At 39.5% G+C, this 26,303-nt stretch overlaps 1 protein-coding gene across 4 annotated transcripts in view; it reads left to right on the top strand.

Moving 5' to 3' along the window:
* The window catches only part of LOC108794659 (fibroblast growth factor 12), a 421,105-nt gene that overhangs the window by 376,381 nt on the left and 18,421 nt on the right, over positions 1-26,303 (top strand). For all 4 annotated transcript variants that reach the window (XM_018565741.1, XM_018565740.1, XM_018565738.1 and 1 more), the window contains one exon: positions 24,045-24,243. In XM_018565741.1, coding sequence (XP_018421243.1) covers positions 24,045-24,243 — 199 coding nt within the window. The remainder of the gene's footprint in view (positions 1-24,044; positions 24,244-26,303) is intronic.

The following is a 26,303-nucleotide window of genomic DNA, read 5'->3' as shown; positions in this document are numbered from 1 at the left end:
AACAGCTAATTACCAGGATATTTAATATCCCGGTAACCGCTACTATCAGTACTGCAACCTCTTCCTCCTGTCCTGGGCCCTGCATGCTTCATGGTGCTCCCCCCACCTTGTTCCGGGCGCAGCGTGAAGAATGATCGAGCCTGCGCAAAAGCCAATGAGTGTTATCCCCACCCCCTCAGCACACAGAACTGCTGCCGACCGTAGAACTGCCTGTGTTCTATGGAAAGCTCCAACTCCCTGAGTGTCAGAGGTGTGCTGCTGATGTAACCTTCCCAGGATGCAACTCTTGGGCACATTGCATCACTTTTGCCAAAGAGAACCAGAATGTAGAAAACATGAAACTGTAAGTAAAATGAAAATTAGTTTTTAGCTAATGAAGGGAAGATGATTTCATATCATCATCCAGAGCTGAATGCTGATCTGATTTTTTGTCAAAGGGTGTAAAGGTCTGCTTTAAGCCTCTCACAGACAGAGCTTGGAAACCTCTGTGAAACCTCCATTTCCACCCCCATTGTGTCTTGCACACGTCCCAGAGTCATGTTACTAAAGTGCATTTCTTTCCAATTTTTCATATGTTGGAAGTGTACATTTTAGCACTATAAATTTTCATGAAATATATTGTTTATCATGAATTACTTAGGAAATATGGTGTGCTTCATTATGAATGTTAATTGTTTAAATCAAGCTCCTCGCTCTGGGGACGGCCCATTTTGCATTTACATTGGCTAGAACCATTTATCTTGCTAGAACTAGGCAGGTTCTACAGAAGACAAGCAATTTATTATTGAATATTCTGTGCATAGTGATAAATAACCAAGTGGTCACCTGTTCTGAGGGTTATATGTTTCTGCCTCCTTAGAGAACTGACTTGGAAATCTTCCTAGGAATCATTTATCAACATTTCCTTTGAGTAGATCCAACAAGAATGATCAAAAAACATGAAATAACTTTTTTTCTTGAAGACGTTTCACTGGATTGAGAAAGCTGGTCAGATGTCCAGTGAAACATCTTCAAGAAAAATACAGCAAGTCCAGTTGCCTTGACTTTATTTTTCACAGATATTGATTGTTGTTGCTCATCTTTTGAAAGTGTTATACCATAAAAAAACTTTGCACAGTAAAACCACTTGGTTACATTTTTCAGGGAACCGCTAAGGTCCTTCCCACAGCGTGGCTCTCTGCTCAGGTTATATGTAGCACAGTGATGATGCCACGGCTGCTTTTACCAGGTCTTATCAGTGTTTGCAAAGGCATTTGGTGCACACAAAGTGGATTTATATCCATACATTTATATTTATAGCATGTCGCAGGCAGTTCAGGCTACCATCCTAGCTATTGCCTTAGTGCAGTTTCTTAATTCCACTTGGTTTGCATGGTGGTGGGTAATTAATTATATATCAAATTATTCTGGAAATACTGAACAAGATAAGCAAAATGAAGAAAAAAAAAATGAAAAATCATAAGTTGGGAAAAAGACCTAGAAAAATATTTTACAATCAGGCACTGTAGAACTTAGAATGGAGGTTTCTCAAGTATGTAGCCAAAACTCCCTCCAATCAATATTTACATGTATTCAAGCAATGCTCCAGTTAGAAGTAGTTTTTTTTTGTGTGTGTGCATTAATGAGAGAAAACAGGGATGGCATGGGTACCACCTGGACGGTGAGCAAAAAGTAGAGATGCTCTGTACAACAGGCTGCTGTTGATATACGTACCATTACAAAACGTGGAAAAAAACTGTTGATCTTGTTACAAATTCAGAGCTGTACTGTGCCCCCTGCATACTTCTGTGTCATCCTGGTTTATTTAACCTTGTCATTTCTATCTTCGGACTAAAAGTTAATTAGTGGCAAAGTTTTAGAGAGGAAGACAGCGGGTGGGATTAAGTGGTTTAGTAAAAGAAAACCGGGCAGGACTGACACCACACAATAGGAAATGAAGAGGGGGGTGCATTTCTGGCAGATAAACAGGTATTTCTATCTACTGGCAGAATTTTTAATGCAGAAAAACAAGGGGACATGTGCTACATATGTCTTTTTTATTTACATTTTGCCTTGACATGCACTAGGGTTTTTAAGCCATTTCAAATCCTGATTAAATCATTTACAATTGATGCTGCTCCTTGATGTTCAAAAGTTTTAGTTTGCCACAAAATTATCTGATCCCCTGAGTACTGACCCTGATATCCTATTTTAGGGTGGCTCCATTCCCTTGCAGGGTCCTATGGAGATACCTTGTGTGTGCTAGTAAGCGGAGTGTGACCGCACAAACAAACAGCTACCGCAAGGCAAGCCACTCTCCTCCTTCCCGCTCCTCCCTTCTCCTTTCTCCAAGCTAAAGATGGCCATACACCAATAGATTATCTGCAGATTTTCTACGGTCAGATGGAAAAAGTGCAACAGATTTCTTCATCTCTGCTAAACTGAGTGGATGGAGGAATCTCCCACTGGGCCAAGCTTCAGTATCTTGCTAGCCGGCCCCGCTGGATCTCAAAATAACTGAACAATCTTATTGGATGCAGGCATTGTTCAGGTGTTTTGAAATTCACCGGGGCCAACTATCTAAATACTGAAGCTTGGCCCAGTAGGAGATTCCTCCATCCATACAGTTTAGCATAGATTGAGGAATCTGTTGCACTTTTTCCATCTGACCATAGAAAATCTGCAGATAATCTATAGGTATTTGGACAGCTACTGTAGATCACTCTGTCCCTTGTGATCTTGTACTGTACAGAAAGTTCAAGAAAGCCGAGCTGAGAGTTGGAAAAGCTGTTGAGAAACATGATGACTATAAGTGCTTTGGAAAATTTTTTAAAGAATTACTTTGCTGGGCAATGTATATTTCTTTGATCTGGATTCATTAATAAAAACTAAGTTTGAGTGTTTAATACTAATTTAAGAGGGTGGCTATATTTTGTACTGAATACAACAACTTCCCTTTAATGCTAGTTTGTGCAAGCAATTATGGCATCACACCACTGTACAATTATGACATTGACATTTCAGCAGAATAATATTGGTGTCGACTGTACCTGGTTTGGAAATGTGTAATGTTGGGCCTTTTTTATACCTTTTATGAAGGGGAAAGTCCAGTTACTAGTACTGTTAACTCAGAAATACGTTTTCAGCAGCCTTTCTTGCCTAGGGCAGCACAAAACCAAAATACACCACTGAGCCTAGGCGTGCTCATGTAAAATTATAAACTGCCTTTCAATAGGTTACTGTAAACTATTGCATTTGACTTTCTTGCCATGAAATGCAGGTATTTATTGGTACAAAACTGGAAAAAAAAATTACAGCACAAAGTTTGTTTTAATGTTGAAGCATGTTTCTAACTGCTGAGTTTTACTTTTCTTTTGCCAGAATTAAATGTAACCAAAAAGTCAGCTCAATGTTTTTAAAAGTTGAAAATAAGTGGGAGTACTTATTTATACATGGCCGTAAATACACAGGAAAATAAAATATTTTTTTCTGTAAGATCAGTCTTACTATAACTGGTTAATTGCACCTGCCTGATTCATGGATACAATTTGTTGTCATCATAAGCTTTCAGACATATCATTCAAATGTTTGCCCTTCATTTGTGCCAAGGCATTTTAATTGGGTCGCCAGTGACTAAGGATCTCAGGTGATTACAGCTAAGAAAAACTTCTTGCATTTTGCTAAGCCTCCATCTGGTACTTTGTAATTGATCCATTCACAGCACAAGGAAAGGCTGCTGGCTTTAATTAGTCAGTCTTAAACCTAGAGAAACTGATTGAGTGGGATCCTCAGTCAGTGACAGTGACACATGCTAGCTGCATGCTTCCTGTGTAGACCAGCAATCACATTGCCTGGCAGAGAGAAATCTTCTAGCACCAACTTTCTTTGCCATGTAACCAAATGCCAAAAACTGCAAAGGAAGTGGATGCTGGAAAATGACAGTTGCTTATTGCTGTGTAAATAAAGCAGCTGTAATAGCTGCTGCCATTAAAACATTGACCATTGACACAGTGTTTATAAGCATTGGTATTTTTGTATTTATTCTGTAAATTTTTTGGGAGATCAACGGGGTAAGCTGTGATCTGCATATAATGACAAGTATAAAAAAAATGTGTTCCTATTTAACCCCTTATTAACCCTTACTTTATACTAACCCAACCCTAATTTACTCCTTCTTCCCTAATAGTTATTTTTCGGCTCTTTTTTCATTTCTATTTTTTATTAACAATTAATATTCAAACTTTTTTTAATTTATATTGATTTTGTTAATTTTCATAGTGTCACATTAACAAAAAAAGCATTTAATTTGTAAATAACTTTCAATGTTTTGTACCAGAATTATAATTTTAGTTTAATTTTTAATAGAACCAAATATAGAATAAGCTGTAAACTTTTTTTCTACAGTAACACTATTTTTTTCTTAAACTAACACTGATGAAATTAGGAAAAATTTATGTTGTTTTAGTTTTATGCTTAAGTTGATGGATTGTGGAAAAAAATTTATAATTTTTTCAAGACAATATCACCTAAAGAAAGCCCTGTTTGTTCTAAAAAAAAAAAGATATATGTATTATCCTAACCCCCTGTGGACTGCGCAATATAGATAAATGGCTGGACAACTGCTCTATTGTTCTGGGAGGACGTTCCTGTGCTCGACTGTGTGTGCGCAGGCAGCAGAGACCATTGGCTTCAGGAACAGAGCTAAATGGATGGAATGGTTATCACAGCTGACTGGTTATCAAAGTAATCACATGGCAGTGTTTACTTTGCCAAGCCCTCCCTGTCCTTACAACAGAGGCAGGGGAAAGTAAAGGAACTAAGGAATTCATCCTTCATTCCTTAGTTCCTGGCAAAAACATAGATTGGTGAACCTCTGCCCATCTTTACTTCTGAGACACTCTGACTCTCTAAGATGCTCTTTTTATACCCAGTCAAGTTACTGACCTGTTGCCAATTCACTTAATTGGTTGCAAAATGTTCTCCAGGCTCTTGTTAGTACCACTTACTTTGCCATCTTTTTGTTGCCCTGTCCCATATTTTTTGAGACGTGTTGCTACCATCACTTTCAAAATTACCTTATTTTTTTTAAATGGTAAATTTTCTCAGTTGAAACGTTTTATTCTGTAATATATTGCAGATACTACAGTGTATTACAGCATCTTCCATGTTCCTTCTACAGCAGCTGTGCTAAACAACTTCCCTGTGCTGGTAAAACACAGAGGGAAGAATTTATCATTGTAGTCATATATTCTGCAACTGCAATGTGCGACTAAATTATTAACCTAGTGTTATATGCGTTCATGAATGTGTAGTTGAACAGCAGGTCGCAAGTTTCCTACAAGTGTAGTCATTGGTCGCACAGAGCTTTTAGAAGTGGGGCTTAGAGTGGCTTAGAGGATATGATTTGTGAGACTGGGAAGGAAAAGGATGGTTGACAACAAAGAGAGAAATGAATAAGGGAGGGAGAGACAAGAAAGAAGATTTGGAAGATGAAGGTTACATGGTAGAGTAAGTTTTATGAAAGAGTGTGAAGCAGCGGAGAGATAATTTATGAGAGGCAGAGGCACAGCGGAGAAGGATGATTTCTGACATGGAGAAGAAACAAATAATGGACAGAGAATATTTATGAAATGGGGGAAACATTACAAACAGGGAAGATTCTTCTACTTTGTATTCTTTGATCTATGAATGAGCTATCCAGTCTCTGCAACTGTTGCACTAGGAAGAAGCAAATGCCAGCAATATCTCCTCTTGCTATGTTCACGGCTTCTCCATACTACTAAAACCTCTGACTCTCTTTAACCCTTTCACATACCAGTCACTGACATGGAAGCAGCATGGATAAGAAGTCAGTTTAGACAGAAAGGGTGAGGATGTGTAGAGATGATTCCACAGGAAGGGGTTGAAGAAGCAGTGAGAAGACTTTTATGACAGGATAACACAGCCAGCCGGACATTGCACTACTTTAGGAAGACCTCAGAAGGACTTCTTAACACTGCAATTGTTCTCTGAATAATTACAGATGCAGAGGGCTGCCTCAGTTCTGACATACGTGTGTGGATTAGGCGTCTTGTTGCCATTTGTATCCATCTGGTCGCAAATAATTAAGTGTCGCAGCGGTGGTGTAATTAAAAGGATGCATGGTATTTTTCTTAATTAATACTGTGCCTTCTTTGATTGGGCATGCGGCAGTGTTCAAGCCACTAACTGTGGCTACTACAGAGTATTACAGGATCCCTTTGGCCCCTAGCAAATACTGACACATTTCCCCGGGACTGGTTTAACCACCGAATACGGGAAAGGAAACTGGGGACCACTTTTTCTAAACAGCAGATTGGTAGAATTACACAAGTAACTCATAAAGCATCTGTGTTTATTAAAATCCAAGAAATAGGATTCAAGATGTTATCTTGCCGATATAGGATTCCAGAATTCTTACATAAAATAAGATGACGAGAGCAAGAAATAAAAACCATGGAGAATATACTGACTAGTGCAAACCAGACAGAAGATCATCTCTGAAAAACCTGGTTCTATTTGAATGGCTTCAATTTGAAATTATTGCACTCTCCCTGAGACCTAAGTGGCTCCTCTCTTTTAAACCAGCCCAGGACTCTCTGTATCCTCATTAGACTTGTGCTAGCATTTGGTGATCCTTTGCCTACATCCCCACTTCCCCCTATGTTTTTTCTTTTTCCTTTCGGCTTCTCTCTTGCTTCTCTCTTCCATTTCATCATTTCATGGGTTTGCCACACCGTATAATGGAGACACAACTCTTGCCCTCCATAGTATAAATAAATAGACTCTCCCTTGGGACTTCTGATCTGACATACTTCTTCACACCCCCCGAAAGGGGATTATATTCGAGGTTTACAGGGGGGGTGTTTCAGACCAGGGGAGTACAGAGTAGTGTATGAAGCTGAGGGGATCTTGGAAATATTGTCTGAGGGTCAATATAAATACTTAAGTGTCCATGTATGTGCACTGTGCATGTGAAAATTGTGGAACTTCTCACCTTTCTGTAATAGGAGCTTTTATGGTGTTCATCTTTTGTGAAAATTAAAAATAAAGAATCTAAAAAAAATCAGTTTAGAGTTAACAGTGATTGATGGTTCTTGAATTATTGCTCTCACTCCGACATGCACAGCAATACCTAATATATGTGGCCCAATATTTGTTTATTAGACCCCTAATGTCTCCTCTGCACTCCTTTGGTGCTAATCAAACACAGATTGTGCTCAATTATCTTTATTTGTAGCCTGACCAGCTGGGGATTGATAGCTCTGAAACCGGAAGTGTTCAGAGCTGAGCGCATCTGTGTTAATTCTTCACAGGTAATACACACAGCTGAAATAAGTAATTGGATGTTTGCTCCTCTCCCACCGCTCTCCAACCTGACACCCATTCTGGAGGTCACAGGCGCCCAGGAGGAACAGGCAAGCCCAGGACACATGGCCCGGGGGAAGTAGTGGCATCATCTCCAGCATGTAGAAGTGATCAGGCAGCTACTTCTGCTAGAGAGCTGCAGGTGGGAGTAAAAACATAATCTGCTGGCTGCTATATTGTTTGATTGGCGTTGATATAGTAGTTGGTGGGAGCAAAGGGTTAATATTTAAACCCTAACAAAGAACGTTTTCATGTATGCTTTTAGTCTGTTGAAAGTACCATTGAAAGTGTTTTCTATATCTGTTCAAACACTTGTTGATCCTGCCAAAAATCCAGTGAGCTCCTAACTTGCTGCAATGAGCTGAAAATATAATGCCTTTGCTGCACTGAAATCCCAAGTAGTGTTTCAGCCCTGCGGAGTTTACTTGTGTGAACTATAGAACAAACCCTTATGTTATGAAGATGAGGAGAGAACAATATAGTAGGGATGCACCGATAGCGTTTTTTCGGTATCGAGTACGAGTACATATATTTATTTTTCGGTACTCGCCGATACCAAGTACTGATAACAGTACTTCTACTAGCATGGAGCCGGCTTCCTGGGCAATCAGGAAGCCGGACGGTGTGTCATTACCTGCCGCCCGGCTTCCTTATTGGCGGGGAAGCCGGCTCCATGCTGTTTAGCTGTCACAATGCTGATTGGCTGGGAAGTTTCCCAGCCAATCAGCATGGAGCCGGATTCCTGGCCAATCAGGAAAGCCGGGAGGCCGGTCATTGGCTGGGTATCTATTGCTGCATCCCTAGTTTCTAGTCAAAATAAGGAGTGAACAGCCTAGGGTGACAACGCTGTTCCTCCATAGATACGGCACAGTGAGTGAGCGTTTTCAAATAGTACATATGTGTGTATGTAGGTATGTATGAGTGTGTGTGTGTGTGTGTGTGCGCGTGTGTATATGTATACTGTGTATATATATATCTATATAGCTATATATATCTATATAGATATAGATATATATAGCTAGATATATAGTATGTATGTACTATATACATTATGTTATATATTATAAAAGCAGTATGGCTTTTATAATAAAGAACATACAGTAAAGCCCGGTAACATAAGTGTCGTGCGTATTCTTAAAATTATTTTTACCTTTTAAATTTGAATGCAAAATAACACATGCATTCAAAGTCCAGGTCACAGATATAATGAGTTTACCGCTTACATTTCTAGGAAAGATCTCATCTTATAATAAATCTATTAATTGTTGGGATTTGTATTTGTGGAACATTTTAGATGGAAGGAGAAAAGAAATGTATACAAATCTACAGAAAGATATCAGTTGATTTGCCCTGGATTCAGACATTTAATTTCTTTTAAGATCATAAACCTGCAAAGTGCACACAAGACTTCTGTATACTGAAGGTTTTATCCCTTTTCAAGCATGACAAAAATCTAATGGAATTACAGTACGTTTATTTCGGCAGATCACCGCGTACTAAAGTAAATGGATGCACTGGATACAGAAATAAACTCTTAGAAGCCAAGCCAAGATGATTTTTGTATGAAATACTAAATAATTTTCATGTGTATCTCTTTACAACAAATGTGATATATATAAAATATTCTGGATTGTTGGATAACATGATTCCTTTGGTTAGCAGGCATGGTTAACTGGCTTTTAGAATTTGTTATCTAAAATAAATCTGCATGCCACCAGGGGCAAAACATATGCCTTTTGGCCTAAATGCAGATATCATGTTATCCCTTTCACCAGCCACAGTTTCCATGTGTCACCTTTCCCAACACATGCTTACCTATTCCCCATTACTGCTAAAACTAAGCCGCAGGCAAGAGAAGCCACAGCATCAGTAGATATTTTCACGTCAATATGTTTTGCAATGGTGTAGGAAAATTAAGAGTTGTGGTCTGGCACATTGCCTCTACTGAAGCTGAGTGTTGCTGTAATTATTCACTTTCCGTTTACGTACTACACATGCCCAAAGGTGCATTGTAGAAGGACTCAGCTTGTAGGCTAATTTACAGGTCCACATGAGACTTGGAGAAACCAGGGGCAGATATCTTGTCTTAAGTGTTTCCAAAAGATTTTAGAAAGTGATGTCCCTGACAACTATCCAGAACTAAAACTAATGCTTTAATTTTGTCTAGGGGGTTGACAGCTGTGGTGTTACAGAAGACTAAGTGACCACTGCTGTGTTACAGGAGACTGGGTGACCACTGCTGTGTTACAGGAGGCTTTCTTACAGGTCACTGATTGACCGCTGCTGTGTTACAGGAGACTCGGTGACCACTGCTGTGTTAAAGGAGGCTAAGTGGCCACTGCTTTCATACAGGTCACTGATTGACCGCTGCTGTGTTACAGGAGACTGGGTGACCACTGCTGTGTTACAGGAGACTGGGTGACCACTGTTGTGTTACAGGAGGCTAAGTGGCCACTGCTTTGTTACAGGTCACTTAGTGACCGCTGCTGTGTTACAGGAGACTGAGTGACCAATGCTATGTTTCAGAAGACTGAGTGACCACTGCTGTGTTACAGGAGACTGAATGGCCACTGTGGTGTTACAGGAGCCTGAATACCTGTACATTGGCTGCACAGTTGCAGGCACTGTGCAGCTCACAATTTTGCACCCAGATTCTTTGATTAAATAAAGAAGTCTGTATAGCTAGTAATGCTAACAGTATGAGAGACTACTATTATGTTATAGGAGATTGAGATTCCTCAAAAGTACCCAAGCACCCCTTCTAGGTAGTTGGAATTCAATCCCTTACTAACCTTATAAACACGCCACGAACAAGTATACACCTCTGTAGTGTGTTCCCTCCCAGCATGATCTATTGGTGGAATCTAGACACCTTTGTAGTGTGTACACACCCAGCAGGTGTGTTGTGCAAAGCCCTGCATGAATTGCAAGGTGATGTTGTGTAAATTAGCTCTATGTTGTGTTGCTTGCGTTGATAAATGCAGGAATGTAAATGCATGAGCTAACCATTTTTGTCTAAACTGTGAAGCATGCATCATGTGCATGATTTTTCCATATATGGCATTAGTGGAAATATGCATTTAGAGACTGTTTGGTTGATAAACACGTTTTGCTGTGTAAAAATCACACGCACCTGGTGTGTGCGTGTGTTTAGGTTAGTAAATCACCCCCAATGTCTTGGTTAAAAAAAGAGGTTTATGTTGCAAATATTTTCAAATACTGCCAAGGCACATCTGAGTTCCCAAACATGGGACGTACAATGCATAAATTGAAAGCAAGTTTCCAGGAGGCAGCCTCCCTTTCCAAAAGATACAGCAGCACAACAGAAGCTTAACATCACTCAGAGCAACTAAAGACCCTCAGTGTGTTTTTACACCATATCCAGCAAATCAATAATGGCAGCCATTGAGATCAGTTTAAAAATTGCAAAAAGAAGGCAAAGTGCCCCTGGATAGAGCGATATACAGGATACTACACAAACAAAACTTTTGATGCATACATCTGCAAATTCATGTAAAGCCACACTGCCATGTCAAGGCATCTCTGTAAAATGTGCTCCCTAACTCAAAATCTAAATTCACAATGATGCAACATATAGTCCCCAACTGTAATTTTTAAATACAAGCACTGTAAGTACCTGAATCTAACCTGGTATCATACTTTTGCAGTCCCTGTACAACAGGACTGGAGTGTGAGAAGAAGCAGCAGAACAAGGAACCAATCAGTTCATGTGCTGACAAGAAGCATGCTGTCAGAAGGGACAGCACGGTGACGGAGAGATGAGCTCAACACTTTGCTGCTTCTCCTTTTACTCCAGTCATAGGATGCTGTGGGTCTAAGATGATCTAGGCTCAAAGTAAGTGGGTTAAATGATGCTGCATATCAGACTAGATTTTCAGAGGAAATCTAGTGGAACAAAAAAAAAAGTACTGCAGGGGAATTTTCTGGATTGGAGGTGAATATTGCAGCAACATCTTTTTTTGTTATTTTAGCTTTTAAATAGGCTATTCGTTTGATCTTGCTATTTTTGCCTGGGGATTCTGCTTTCAAATGAGAAAGTCAGGTACCGCTTTGGTGTATAGTCATGCGTGCATAGTAGAGACTATAGTGTTTGGTGGCGGGGGCTTAGAGACATCTGTTTTCCCCCTCCCCAAGCTTCAAATTTCTACTGTAATTCTAGGTGTAGGAAGAATGATTTACCACCATTGGAACATATGACAGCGAGTTCATGGGCAATTATAGTTGCACAGTCAAGCGTGTGATTGCAGGACAGTATTACAATGCTCCAAATCAGTCACATTGCAATCAATCTCCGCTGTATTTTTAGATTTCAGTGGAAGGCTACGATAAATCACAAGTTGTATTATAATCAAGTGTTGTCTTGCATTTGTTTGTTTTGTTTTACATCGATGCCATTTTTTGAAAGACCTTGAATAACCATTATTTATATTTGCCTACTTTTTTTTTTCTTTGCTGGTATTAATGACACAGGTTGAAGGGCAAATTGTCTTGTTAAAGACATTGTTCAGTGGCCATTAAATCTTTATCAAGTTATTGAAAACAATATACCCAATTTTGTCATGCTTCCTTTTGAAATACCAATAAAAATTACATGCATAAAAAAAAAAAAGAAAACAATAAAAAAACAGCAAGGTAACAATAACTGCATCACGCTATAAACCAGACTATATCTCCATCAGCAGTAAACAGGAAGCATGACCGTTGACCTTTTGCATGCCTTCCGGAAAATTGCTTTGTAAAAAAAGCTTTAAATATAAGTGTGCGTACATGAAATAGCATGAACGTGCAACAAAATCACCTGTGTGCACCAAGCCTAAGCCTACTTTATAGGCACCAGGATTTACATGACTGCATTAACCCTGGGTCAACATCTGGCCTTGGATGGTTCTTGCACAAAGATGGCATCTGTTATAAAGACATAGATACATGAAGGCATTGTCTAGGAGACCACTGTGATTAGTGTGAGAGGGATTACATACTTATAACTGTTACACATTACCTAGCAAGCACGCTAGGTCTCCTTTGAGTTTTTTTAAAAGTGACATTAAACTCAGGCGTTAAATGCATTCATGTACCTTAACTTATAACAGAAATGTGGCTTATTTGTCAATTACTCAGCTGTAGATCCTCAAATCATCTCTGAATTTGTGCTGACACTGTCCTTCCTTCTGGAGGGTGGCTTCACTGTCCTTCCTTCTGGAGGGTGGCTCCAGTGGCAGATTACTCCATTCACACTGTTTAGCGTAGATGGAGAAATCTATTGCACTTTTTCCATCTGACCATAGAAAACCTGCAGATAATCTATAGGTGTATGGCCAGCTTTACCCTGCATGAGTATCACTCTTAAGGTGCCCATGCACCTTACAATTATCTGCAGATTTTATGTGGTCAGATGGAAAACGTGATTCTTCCATCTACACTTAACTGTGTGGATGGAGTAATCTCCACCTGGGCCAATCTGTTGCACTTTTTTCCATCTGACCACAGCAAATCTGCAGATAATTGTAAGGTGTATGGGCACCTTTAAACTTCTAGAGTCATAGATCACCTGAAAATGTTTGCCTTGTCAACTCCAAACCTCACAAACACATGGAATTTTTTTATATTCCTAAATGCCATCATTGGCATTTTAATGCTTCATTAAAATTTGTACAATCCTGTGTATCTCATTTGTATTTTCTAAGTCTTCATTGTATTGAATCATCATTTTGTCTGTGGCTAGTCTAAGCCTTTATTCTTGGCTTTTATATATGTCTGAGATCTGAGAATACTTTTAAGCTTAGTGGCATACAATTAAAGCTTTTGTATGAGCCATACATTTAAATAGTATATACAAATAATAAGCTCAAACATTAAAGTGGCAACGAAAGAAAAACATGTCCCCAAGCCTCCAAGCAGTTATGTAAAACTTCCTGACAAAATAATGTCTTAACTTGGACTTAACACCAGACAATATTTTTTCTTTCGAAAATTGTGCCATCTTGTGCCATGAGCAGTAAATACTAGTAAACTAGTCATAAAAAGAAGATTGCACAATCTAATCATTTGGTAACAGCAACAAATAACAGATGTATTATTGTACTTCACTGCTGTATTGTCTTGTTTTTTTTGCTATAAAGGTGAAAATATCATTTTCAATGCAGGCATTCATAAATCACTAAGCAATATATCCATGTAACCTGGAAGAAAGAATATGAACATATATTGCTCTTAAACTCCCCATGTGCATCCACCTTTTATTTTCTAGCAGATTGTGACATTTCACTACAACAAAATGATAGAGTTCATGTATCTAAGAGAACGCTGAGGATTACTCACATACAGTAAGGTTTTATCTCTGGATTATCATGTTCCTTGACCACTAAGGGATGGGATTCCTCAGTATTTATCAAAAGAAAAAGAAATAACTTATGGACCTGGGAGAATGGCTAAAGGAAAGTGGCAAGATTCTCCTTAATATTTCTACATATAAATAAATAAACAGTGTGATGTACGCCCGGCCCGAACCCGTTGTATGTCAATCACACGTGACTATGCGCAGTTCTGAACCGAGCGAGCCGTCACAAGGATGTGGCGATACCACTCTCAACCTCACCCTGCACAGAGATTTCCCAGCTTGCTGGACAACAATCCCATGCCAGCAGACAGAGCGATCGTCACTAGGGTTGGGTAACTCCGCAGTTAACACTTTAGACACCAAGCATTAGCTGGCATGATGTGTTTTTTTTTCCATTCCCAGCAAGTGCTATGACAATTCAAAACAATCAAACAAAACCTATGATACCGCTGTCCTCGCAGACAGGAATATGACAGGTTTCACTATTGTGACAGAGCTCTTAACAGAGCTCTTAACAGTAGAGCTCTTAACAGAGGCGAGGATACTTTAAGTTCATATTTGGAGCGTAGAGATAAGCATAACAATTTTTAAGATCGTCCTTTAATAAAAGAAACAGTGCAGAAAAATATACAGAAAAACATAAAGGACAGAGTGCAGAGTTCAAGAAGCAAAAGAGGGGTCTGAGTGGCTCCTTGCTTGGGGATTATTTCCAGATATCTGATTTCCAGATATTGAAGGAGAACTCTTCTGGGATGTTACAAACTTGTTGATGTTGCAGGAGTTCCTTTCCTTGATGTTACAAACAAGAGCCTCTCTAGTTGCCTTACTGCATCTTTTTGTCAGCCCTCTAGGGGGGGTCACGGAGCCGGCCCCTCAGGCACTAAGGCAGGGCTGGGGAGGGGGAGTAGAAAGGATAAAACTTTACGATGTCCTCCTTTTGCTCTTCCAAAACGGTTAGATTCATAACTAAGAGGATAAGTGACTATTCATATCCAATATTGTCTGACAACCCCTAAATTACAATGTGTCATGGAGTTAGCTTTAGATTGAAACCAAACCAGGAGGTTTAATGTCGCCTGTATGGCCTCAGAGGATCTTAATCCATCTATTTTTGGTATGTCAGTTTCTGCCTTGAAGAGACACAGCTATTGGTGCACTTAATTTTACAATATTACTGTCCAATTCCAAGTTATGAATTTGAGTTGATATTGTAACTCAGGTTTATGACTGGAGTGTGACCTGAGTCCTTATCCTTACCAAGCCCTTTGGTGTTTTTCTAAAGCTGTCAATTGCTATTTTATTAGAAGATTATCTGAGCTGGGCAAACCATTACCATGTGTTAGCGGTTTATGACGCCGCTCATAGAGAAGTAATTTAAGCTGATCCCCACCCCAAACCTCATTACCATCACCAACATAACTGAATGTTTGCATCTGGACTGGGTAAATCAATAGTTTATTATGTGTGGGTTTGCTTCTGCAATAATTGTGATGGAAATTGCACTTGCTTGTGTCAGTGTTTGACATTTACCTGTTTGGTCCTAATGTCTTCCTAGCATCTGATCAAAGATATGGCTGAAGCTTTTTTTTCATAATTTTATTAATTTGTGTGTTTTTTTTTTCTAATTTGTTTTATTCATGGTGGGTGATTGATTAATCCTTCCTTTCATGCACTTTATTAACAGATTATTTGTAACTGTGTTTTATTTCTCAATGTTATCGGCAAGAAATAGATCATATAATTTGCTGCAGGAGGAGGCTGGGCAGCTTTGGTTTCTCCAAGATGGCCATCCAAGCTTATAGGAAATCCTGATGAGGTCATAAGGTGATATCACTGGCATTTCCCATCTAATCGCAATGTGGCTAGCTGTGCCACAGATCGGTCTTATGGAGTGCTCTGTAGCAGGACTGGAAGCCCAGGTGATGATCAGTTCAGCTCCTGGGGTGAGCGCTGGTCCCTGGCTGGAACTTCCAGCTGAGGTTCCAAGCACTGCAGCTACTGGGACCTACTGTAGCTGGCAAAATCCAACTCAGCCTTAAAACAGCACTTGATCTAAAGTGGCTAATATACATATAGGTGAATCAGCTGCTTAAAAATATTGTGAGGTAAAATGGAAGTTTTATTTAAAAATATACCTTGTTGTAATTTTTCCATTCCAAATATCTGTTGGGCTTATAGGGAGTTTGAAAAGACAAAAATTCCTCTGAATCTGACAGGACATCTGAAGTAAAAATTGGTCTCACTGGGCAAATGTAAAACTAGGGAACTATGATGCATACATACAGTAGAAGTCCTCCTGTCTGCAAAGAGAGAAGGGTCTAATTGTAGTTTTGGACCCAAATAATTGTTATAAAGACAGTGATGTCTGGCAGGTAGCTTTTGTTCCTTTGGCACAGGTGTTATTATGTGTTTGCCCTTCAGGAGCAACATACAACTTTCCAGGGACTTAATAATATAAGTTAATAATGTTAATAATGCATTACCCCTTGTCATACCCTACTAAGTTACTTTATTGGTCAGTAAAAACTGTTGATAGATCACCCCATAAGAAGTTTACATGTCTCTTTTTAGAAAATAAAACTATTTCATCTAGTAAATCAAAAATCAGAGCTGCTTGCCTTTTTTTTTTATCCTGGGTGTAATTTATGTTAGTATTGGTATTGACTGTACTAACAATAAAAATGTATGTTGTAAATTACGGCGGTCAACAACGTATTGTCATCCTGAAGACTTCTAGCAAATGTATTCTAATAGGATAACATACACCGATCAGCTACAACATTATGACCACTGAGAGGGGAAATGATTAACATTGATTATTTTGTTAAAATTGCACATGGAAGTAGCTGGGATGTATTAGGCAGCAAGTGAACATTTTGTCCCTGAAGTTAATGTGTTGGAAGCAGAAAAAATGGGCAAGGGTAAGGATTTAAGCGACTTTGACAGTGGCCAAATTGTGATAACTGGATCAGAGCAGCTCTTGTGGGATGTTTCTGCAGTGGTCAGGATCTACCAAAAGTCATCCGGAGAAGGTAAAGTGGTGAACCAGCAACAGGGCCTTGAGCAGCCAAGGTTCATTGATGCACATGGGGAGCGAAGGCTTGCCTGTGTAGTCTGGTCCAATAGAAGAGCAACTGTAACTCAAAGTGCTAAAAAAGTTAATGCTGGTTCTGATAGAAAGGTGTCATCACAGTTTGTTGCTTATGGGGCCATGTAACCGCAGACTGGTCAGGGTGCCCATGCTGACCTGTGTCCACCGTCAAAGGACCTACAATGGGCATGTAAGCATCAGAACTGGACCACGGAGTAATGAAAAAAGGTGGCCTGGTCTGATAAATAACTTTTTCTTTTTTTACATTATGTGGATGGTTGGGTGAGTGTGTGTGTCGCTTACCTAGGGAAGAGATGGCACCAGGATGCACTATGGGATGAAGGCAAGCAGGTGGGGGAAATGTGATGCTTTGGGCAATGTTTTGCTAGGAAACTATGGGTCCTGCTATTAATGTGGATGTTACTTTGACATATACCACCTATCTGAAGACTGTTGCTGACCAAGTAGTACACCCCTTCATGGAAATGGTATTCCATGATGGCTGTGTGCTCTTTAAGCAGGATAAAGTACTCTGCCACACTGCAAACATGCTTCAAGATAGGTTGGAGGAACACAACAAGATTGAGGTGTGGACATGACCTCCAAATTCTCCAGATCCAATCGAGCATCTGTGGGATGTGCTGGAAAAACAAGTTTGATCCGGCCCCACCTTGCAACTTAAAGGATCTGCTACTGAGAGCTCAGTGCCAAATACCACAGCATATCTCCAGAGGTCTAGTGGAGTCCATGCCACGATGGGTCAGGGCTGTTTTGGAGGCAAAAAGGGGAACCTACTCAATATTAGGCAGGTGATAATAATGTTATGGCTGATCGGTGTATATTTGAGTATTGCTGTACCTGTTGGAAGACATGCTATGGAAACTTCAGAATTTCTCTTGTTATTTTGTTTAATGGTTTAATTATGTTAGCCATATGTTGTGCACCTTTCTATGTGTGATGACTGCTGGCATATGAAACAATTAAAAGACCAGAAGAAATAGATGATTTGTACTGTGCAATGGCTAAGGCAGATTGCCCTCAGGACATGCCACTGCTGATTTCTTCTTTGCTTTGTGGAATAAAGGTGAAATGATCTGAAGAGCAAGCACAGTCACAACACAAGGAGAGTAATTAACTAGGTCACACAATGATAAGTACCAGACTGAGGCACAAGACATATAGTAGACTGACAGGTTTAAAAGGGAGGTACGAATGAACAAAGAGGAGATGGATGACTTTAAATTTATAACAGCAGTATGAGGTATAGTGAATAAACAGAAGAGCCAGCACCATACATTGGCCAGATTGGGGTATTGTAGCTTCAACTGGGGGCACCTTTACCATTAAATAAGTAATAGAAACTGATTTAAAGTATGAATGGTATAGTCCAGACTTTCATTGTTCCAGTTAGGATATGGACTGTCTAAACATGGCTCCTGGATTTTACAGCCGTGGGCACCTCTTAGACAGCAGGGTTTCCTCTCATCTTTTGTTCTGTCTACAAGACAAGAAGTTACGGGAAATATCCCCAATGGGGTGATGACAAAATAAAAAGATGGGATTATGCATTCCTTACTCAAAAACAATATGGCTTTAGATACAATTTAAAAGGACTTCCGAACAGAAGGTACAAGTTGGAGTCAACACACATTTCGATAATTCTATGTTGTGATGTGTTCTCACAATGAAATATGATGCTTTTCAAAACCGATCCTGTGGTGTGTAAAATCAGAAAAATAAAATGGCTTAACCCATTTTCAATTTTGCATTACATCTTCTAGCCTGCCTATATTACATTGGAAAAGAAAAGGGGTTTGGGCTGATTGTTATGGGAAACATAGATATTTATTTTAGACACTCTTATACATGTCTTTCCATTTGTCCTCATACAATCATATCTAAAAAATAATATATGGTTGTTTTTTTAAAAATGATTTTTATGTTTGAACCCGGTTTATGTCAGTGTTACACAGTATATTGCAACATAAAACAAACTGCATTGAAGACCTTTACCTGCATCTGTTCTGTTTGTGGATATAGACATTAGCTGGAAATTATGTTTCAATGTTGTCATGTTTCAAAAAGGCATTTTTTATAACAGCTGGCTAACAAAAATACTGAAAGCAGATCTCTGAATACCTAGGTATTGGACCAGCACAGAGATCCGTGCACCACATGCTCAAAATTAAAGCATATAAAAATGTGTTTCATCAGAGGGCTGGGACTTTTCAGGTGTTATACTGGAGAATTAATATAATTAAAACTAGGGATGCACTGATACCGGTTTTTCGGCATTAAGTACAAGTAACAATATTTTTTTACCGGTACTCGCTGATACCGATAATGATGCCGTGTGCCCTGATATCAGGAAGCTGGGCGGTGGCCTGGTGGCTATTGCTGTGGGTTGTCATTGCAGGCCCCAACTTATACTGGAAATTATTGGAGGCCCTGTCAGGTAGGCTGTTCAAGGCACCATGATTGTAGCACCTGAAAAGTCCCAGTCCACTGACATAAAAATTATTTCAATACTGATAGCGGATCTCTGAGAACAACCCAACAGTACTGATATAGCTTTCAATTAAATGGGATACCGCAGTATAAGCCTAAAATATGTGTATTGGTTCTACTGTTATTCACTGTTCCATTCTTCCAACAATATAACATTGGGACTGGATTCTTTTGGATAATTAAGGGCTCGAAAGGTAGGGATTCAAGCACACAGAGTATATATAGTACACCCTGTTCTCCTGCCCCACTGCTGCTCCCCACCTTGCTCTTGCTGGCTATTCTTGGCTGTCAAAAAATGGCATGTCTGATACAGTGTTTAAAAAAACTCTGGGTTCAGATATGATATAGATACAAAGTAACATTGTTACATTTGTATCTATTCTGTTTCATTTATCTGCAGATCAGAGGGATGAGCTTTTTGGGGGTATTTTTTTTAAATAAAATGTGTTCCTATTTAACCCCTTATTAGCTCCTTAGTTTACCCTAATTAACTCCTTCCCCCTAACTATTATTTTCCTGGTGATGTTTTGTTTGTTTAGTTCTATTTTTCTAACCATAAATCCTTAAACTTTTGACATTTTTGTTTTGTTCATTTTTTTCAGTGTTGTGTTTAAAAAAAAGTGCAATATTGAAAAAAAAAAACGTTATTTCGCTTGTAAATAACTTTGCAATGCTTTGTACCAAAATCATAATTTTAGTGTTATTTTAAACAGGACAAATTAAAGAATAAAAGAAAAAGTTCTACATATAATCTTCAGCAATAATGATAATTGAATAAACATAATTGAACGAATAATAATATAATTAAATAATAATTATTAAGTCTGATCAAATTATAAAAAAGTAATTTTTTTTAGACTTGTTAATTTTTTTGTCTATGAATTGGATAAAAAAATATAATTTCTGCCACCACCAAAAGAAAGCTTTGTTTTTCCTAAAAAACAATATATGTATTACTCTGTTATCGTAAGTAATGGCAAATATATTGCTGAAAAAACAGGCCCAAAGCAGAAATTTAAAAATTGTCTGGTCCATATGTGGGTGTACAGGTGTGAGAGCTGAACTGGTTAAACAGAATTATTCAGAGTGAGTGATATTTGTAGTCAGCATTATGTTATTTCAGATTTATTGTCAGACTAATACAAATACATGTAGCTGCAGCACTTTCAGATATTTATGATAACCTTGCTGTCCCATAAATGGAGATTATGTTTTGGCATAATAATACATCAAGTTGGCACTGGAGTCTTCAAAAGTGTTGCGCTAGAAAGATTTGGCTACCGTCTACTATGGAAATCTGAAGTTTATAAAAAGAATATTTACACTGTTCTTGGCCAAATTCAGTCTAAAGTAAATGTCTGTCTAAAACAGGTAGCGTGGTAAATGATCAATATCTGTAATATCCACAGCCTTAATAAAACAATAGCTACAAAAAGTTCTGTACAAAGTAAAATCAATCCTGAGTGTCAGGGGGGTACGGCTGGGCCGTGAGTGGAACCCCTTGGCAGGGGCGGCAAGCCAAAGTCTGAGGTCGTGGTACACAGGGAAGATCCAAGAAGAATAGTCAGGTCCAATCCGGGTCGAGGCAGGCAGCTAGTTTCAGTAACGGAAGGGTAAGCCAAAGGGTCGGTAATCAAGAGTCCAAGCAGAGATTCAGGAATAAAGACAGGTTCAAGGCACAGAGAGCTGGGAGATCACACCATAGGGATAGAATAACTCAGCAATGAGCCAGGGCTCTGACTGGGCTTTTATATGGAGGATTAAGACCACTCCCCGGCTACCGAGGCAACCAGGTAGCCTCTCCATCAGGAGCCAATGGCGAGAGAGGGGCAGAGGGTGTGTGCTGGGAACCTCCCCCAGCAAGGATCACACCTGATACCAGTAACAGGTGCACTACGTGCATGTCCCCGTGCTTGCGCGCGCAGCCTGTCCACCGCGCACTTGTCGCGAATGCGTACCCACAATCCTGGTACCAGGGGTCCTGCCAGGAAGGGGAACCCGTGCCCCCCGCCGCACATGGCTACCCCGAGGAGAGGTAAGCCCCCTAGTACCTTGACACTGAGTGAGGATGTATAACCTTTTAAGGAAGCCTGTTTTTATGTTGAGAAAAAAAAAGTTTATTCTTATCATTATTATTTTCTATTACGTATAAAGTGGCAACATTTTATGCAGCAATGTACAATAGTGTTAGGTTGTAAATATAAACCTAAACATAATACCTCCAAAGACATGCACTGGAGGAGAGCCCAGCTGAAGAGAACGTACACTGCAAATGTGGGAAAACATTACAAGCAATAGATAAGAGTGATGGCATAGATTTCAGGAGAAAGTAGTTAAAGTGGAACAAAACCAAAAGTGACATACAAGATGCAGTCGTATACAGAATGACATAGCTGTTCTTTTTGCAGCAAAATCACTGCAGTGTTGTCAACCTATGGACAGGGTGGTTTTAGATGGACCTGTAGATTTAGATGGATTTTAAGTAAGCAGCAAACAAAGTATCTTATTTACAGCTAACACTTTCTAAACAGTTAAAACAGTTTGTTTTTTTTGGAAAATATGTTTAAACCATATCAATAAAAGGTAACCACTGTAAACACCACCTAGCAGTGTTTTCTTGCAACAGTGGGCCTTTAAAGTGATGAATAGTAAGAGTAGGGAAGAACATAGAAATGCAGCCTTGAGATTCGTTTATTTGGGACCATTAAAATATTTTCTGGCCAACTCTAGAGAAATCTAATTTATTGGATGAAGCTGAAATTACATTAGTAGTCTGTGAAACAGAGAAGACATTAGTTTAGGATAAGATATAGAAGAGGGGAGCGAGTTGTGATGTGTTCTGAACACAGAGCATAGTAACTTGGGTTTTATTTTCAGGTTGATTGGGGCAGCGAATTAGAAGTGGTGTGAGGGATGGATATGTCTTGCATCAGCATTTATGATAAGTTTTAGAGGTGAGAATCCCGATAGTGGAGTATCAAACAGAAGGATATTACACCAGTCAAAGTGAGTGATTACCTGGGCTGAAGACATGGCCTTTCGAGCATGGAGATGCTGCACAAGTAGAACTTGGGCATGTTGTGGATTTGAAAAAGGAAAGAGATGGCTGAGTCTAGGGTGGCACCAAGCATACTTGTGAGTTAGGCAGGATGACATTGCCATTTATAGTTGGACAGATGGTGGTTTGGAAGATCAATGAGGGTAGAGTATTATACAGATTGTGTTTCAAGAACCATTTAGACATCCAAGAAAATATAGCCAATATTAAATGTAAAATGATTTTTAGACAGATGGAGACAGGTTAAGAGGGCAAATATGAGTGTAATTTATATAAAAGGTAGCCTTGGAGACAGAAGAGGGATAGATTCTTTCTTCAACATATACAGTCCATAGTATTGCTCAGTAGCTTTCCTCAGCGCCAAGCCTCTCAGCACACCTCTGTGTGATACTCACACTACTCTCCCAGTAGTGTGTCCAACAGGTCCCTTGGGTCACCAACCTTCCTGACCTCTCCCAGCCTCCCCCGTCTGTTCCTTGTGCGTCCAGCACACACCTCAGTCTGCCCGTATCAGTGTGCCTCCTGCACACACACAACTCCAACACAGCTCCAACTCCCTGAACTCTGGTCCAGACTCCTAATAAGGCTGCTCTCAGACACCTGATTCAGCTATACTGGACATTGGCAACACCTGGTCCCAGGACTGGAGATTTCATCCCACCCAAAACTCTAAGAGATCTCCAGAGCTCCAGATCCCAGCTAAAAACCTGGAAGAACCTGAAAAGCCAGCTCCTTCCTTATAACATGGTTCACATTCTGGACCCTCTCAGCCCCTTTGGCTGAGAGTCCTGGGTGCCTGTATACAGCAGGGTCCTTTTACTGCGACTTCAGGGGTGACATGAAAAAGCACTAATCATTTAAATGACATGCTTGGTAGATGCCTTTAGGCTGTATGTGGTGTTATGGTACAGTACAATTGTCAGTGCCACTCTATTCTAGCATCACATATTTTGGATGTGTCATTGATTTTTACTTTTTACAGCTTAGCTTAAATCCAGCAGCAGCACCCCAATCTGATTAATTTTAATTTGAAAATATTGCTAAATCAAGTATGGTTCATTTTTTTGAAAATGAGCTAGTCTACAACGTCAGGGGACAGGCGGATTCCCCTCTGCATAAGAAAAGATCCAGCTCAAGGCCCTCTCAGACAGCATACTGGCTGCAATGCAAGCCAGAATCTCCAAATCATACTGTGCAACCTCTGGCCAGTGGACCAGCCTGGAGACCCAGTGGTCCATGGGGTCCCCACTTTTGATGGCCATGGGTGATCTGTACGTACACTTTGACTTTTTGTGTATAAAGGTTGAACAATACACCCAGACCTGATGGTAGCCATGCACAGTGCAGCTCATAGAATCTTTAGGAAAGTAGCAACACATGCTTTTTTGACAGTTATCCAAATGTGTCACAACTTTTCAAAATTTGTAGTACCTAGACATATATAAACTTTAAAGCTGAAAGCTGTGTAAAGTTAAAATATATTACATGTGATGTATACACGTGTAACTTTATTAAAGTGCAGAAATGAACATTTGCATATCTATCTATCTATCTATCTATCTATCATGTTTTATCAAAGCCTTTTTATTATCTAAAAAAAACAAAATCAAATGTTGCATTAGTGAGGATGCTAATTGTTCCCCTTTTTTCTTTTTTAATTACAGGATATTTTTACACCAGAATGCAAATTCAAAGAGTCTGTTTTTGAGAACTACTATGTCATCTATTCCTCGACAGTCTATCGACAACAGGAATCTGGCCGTCAATGGTTCTTGGGACTTAGTAAAGAAGGTCAGATCATGAAAGGCAACCGAGTGAAAAAGACCAAACCATCGTCACATTTTGTACCAAGACCTATAGAAGGTAAGAGTTTATTATCTTGCATCATTTATTTATTTACCTATTTATTATTATTATTATTTAGTGGGCCATTTTCTTAATAAGGGCATACCATTCAAATACATTTTTTATAACAAAAAAAAGACAAAATGATTAGCTAAATATGATTTTGGTCAGTGTCCTAGAAACAGGAGTAGCAGAAGTTACAAACATTATGGAGCCCATAGCATTTCTCCAACTCCAAGTGAGGAATACTTTACCTCTTTCCTCTTTTTCATGCTAATTATTTATTCTGTTTTGAAGACAGATTTGAAGGTTAGAAGAAAGAGGAGCCCTGGTTCATATTTTGCATTAAGGCCCAGCAAAATTGAGCCATGCTCCTGGCCTCTGTCATATGTATTTTATGAGAGATGTTATCTACAAAATGATCTCCTTCATAGTGTTTGAAAGACCAAAATAAGAAGCTTAGAGCTAACGGATTAGTCTGTGTATGACCACTTAAAGCCAAACAGGTCAATGTGGTGCATACGCTGGACTTGCCAGTAACATTTCTAGAATAATGAGTGAGCATGGTGTGTGCCAATAACAAAGCTGACTGCACTGTACCTGCTGGATAATATAATCTAGTGCAGACAAATTAAAATGGAATACAAATGAAGCTATGCAGATGTAACATGGACTCCATGGAAAACATACTAAATAAATGGCATGCTGTGTCTGTTCAGGTATGTTTAATGTACTATTTAGTGTAGGTAGTGAAATTGCTTTATTACATCTGAAAACATCGCCTACATTTAAGTACCCCTGACCCCTCACATCCATGCCAAATGGTTGCAACATGTTCCTATTCTCATAGCATAATTTAAATCACGGTCAGGACACAATCTGCAAGGAGTTTGTATGTTCTCCCTGTGTTTGTGTGGGTTTCCTATGGGTGCTCTGGTTTCCTCCCACACTCCAAAGACATGCTGATAGGTTAATTGGCTCCTATCGAAATCGACCCTGTATGTAGGCATGTGGGATAGGGACCTTAGATTGTAAGCTCCTTGAGTGCAGGGACTGATGTGAATGCAACTATGTAAAGCTCTGCGTAAATTGTCGGCGCTATATAAATACATGTACTGAAAAATCCTACTAAATTCTGCCTATGTAACATTTATGAGGTGGCGGGGAGTTGTGTTTGCCCTAATTAGCCCTGTCTGTACTGTGCTGGCAGATTTTATTATCAGTTGGTTTCTAAATGTGCAGGACTGTCTGTTCTAACAAAGGGTTAAAGATCTCAAGGCATGGGTGGTGTATTGTTCAGTATGTTAATGTATTTTTTTTTTTTTCTTCAAAAAACTGTCCCCTAGTATGTTCCTCATCTCCTGCCATAATTTTAAAGCACAAGAAGCTACCCATGCAATCCTAGGTATAATTCTTCTCCAATGAAACAACTAAAAATTAGGGATGCACCTATACCGATACTAGTATTGGTATCGGTGCCGATACCGAGTATTTGGGCGAGTACTCATGCCTATCCTGATACCGGAACTTTGAGTCATTACACGCTGCAGGCTTCCTGGTTTGCCAGGCAGCCGGGTCCATGCTCCCTCATGGTGACCAGGGAGCATGGATACGGTTTCCCGGCTAATCAGGTAGCCGGGCAGCGAGACATTACACGCCGCCCGGGCTCCTAAATGGTACTTCCGGTATTGGTAAAAAATATCGGTACTCGATACCAAAAAAACTGTATCCGTGCATCCCTACTATAAATGAATATGCTGTGTGAACAGAAAATCATATAACACAGCAAACATATAGTGGGGGTTTCTCAATTTGACTGAAAAAGTGTAAATACATTGTAAAGCTGTCATTGCCTGTGAAAAGTCATGCTCTTTGACATCACATAGTGATATCTGGCATTGTTTTATTCTAAACAGTCTGGGAAGTATTGCCTTTTATTCTGCCAGTTCCAACAGTGTAGCTGTCTGTATTTCCCATGGCAGCCATCTTTTGATATTATAAAGTGGGTGAAAAACTTGGCTTGTGCTGTTTATCTGGCAAACACTGATTTTTGTTTGTTTTGATGGCTTTCATATCAT

The sequence above is a fragment of the Nanorana parkeri genome, unplaced genomic scaffold (genome assembly GCF_000935625.1).
Source record: "Nanorana parkeri isolate BGI_ZX_2015 unplaced genomic scaffold, ASM93562v1 scaffold882, whole genome shotgun sequence".
NCBI classification, from domain to species: domain Eukaryota; kingdom Metazoa; phylum Chordata; class Amphibia; order Anura; family Dicroglossidae; genus Nanorana; species Nanorana parkeri.
Note: the sequence above shows the minus strand (reverse complement) of the source record. Positions and strands in the feature narration are given on the sequence as shown.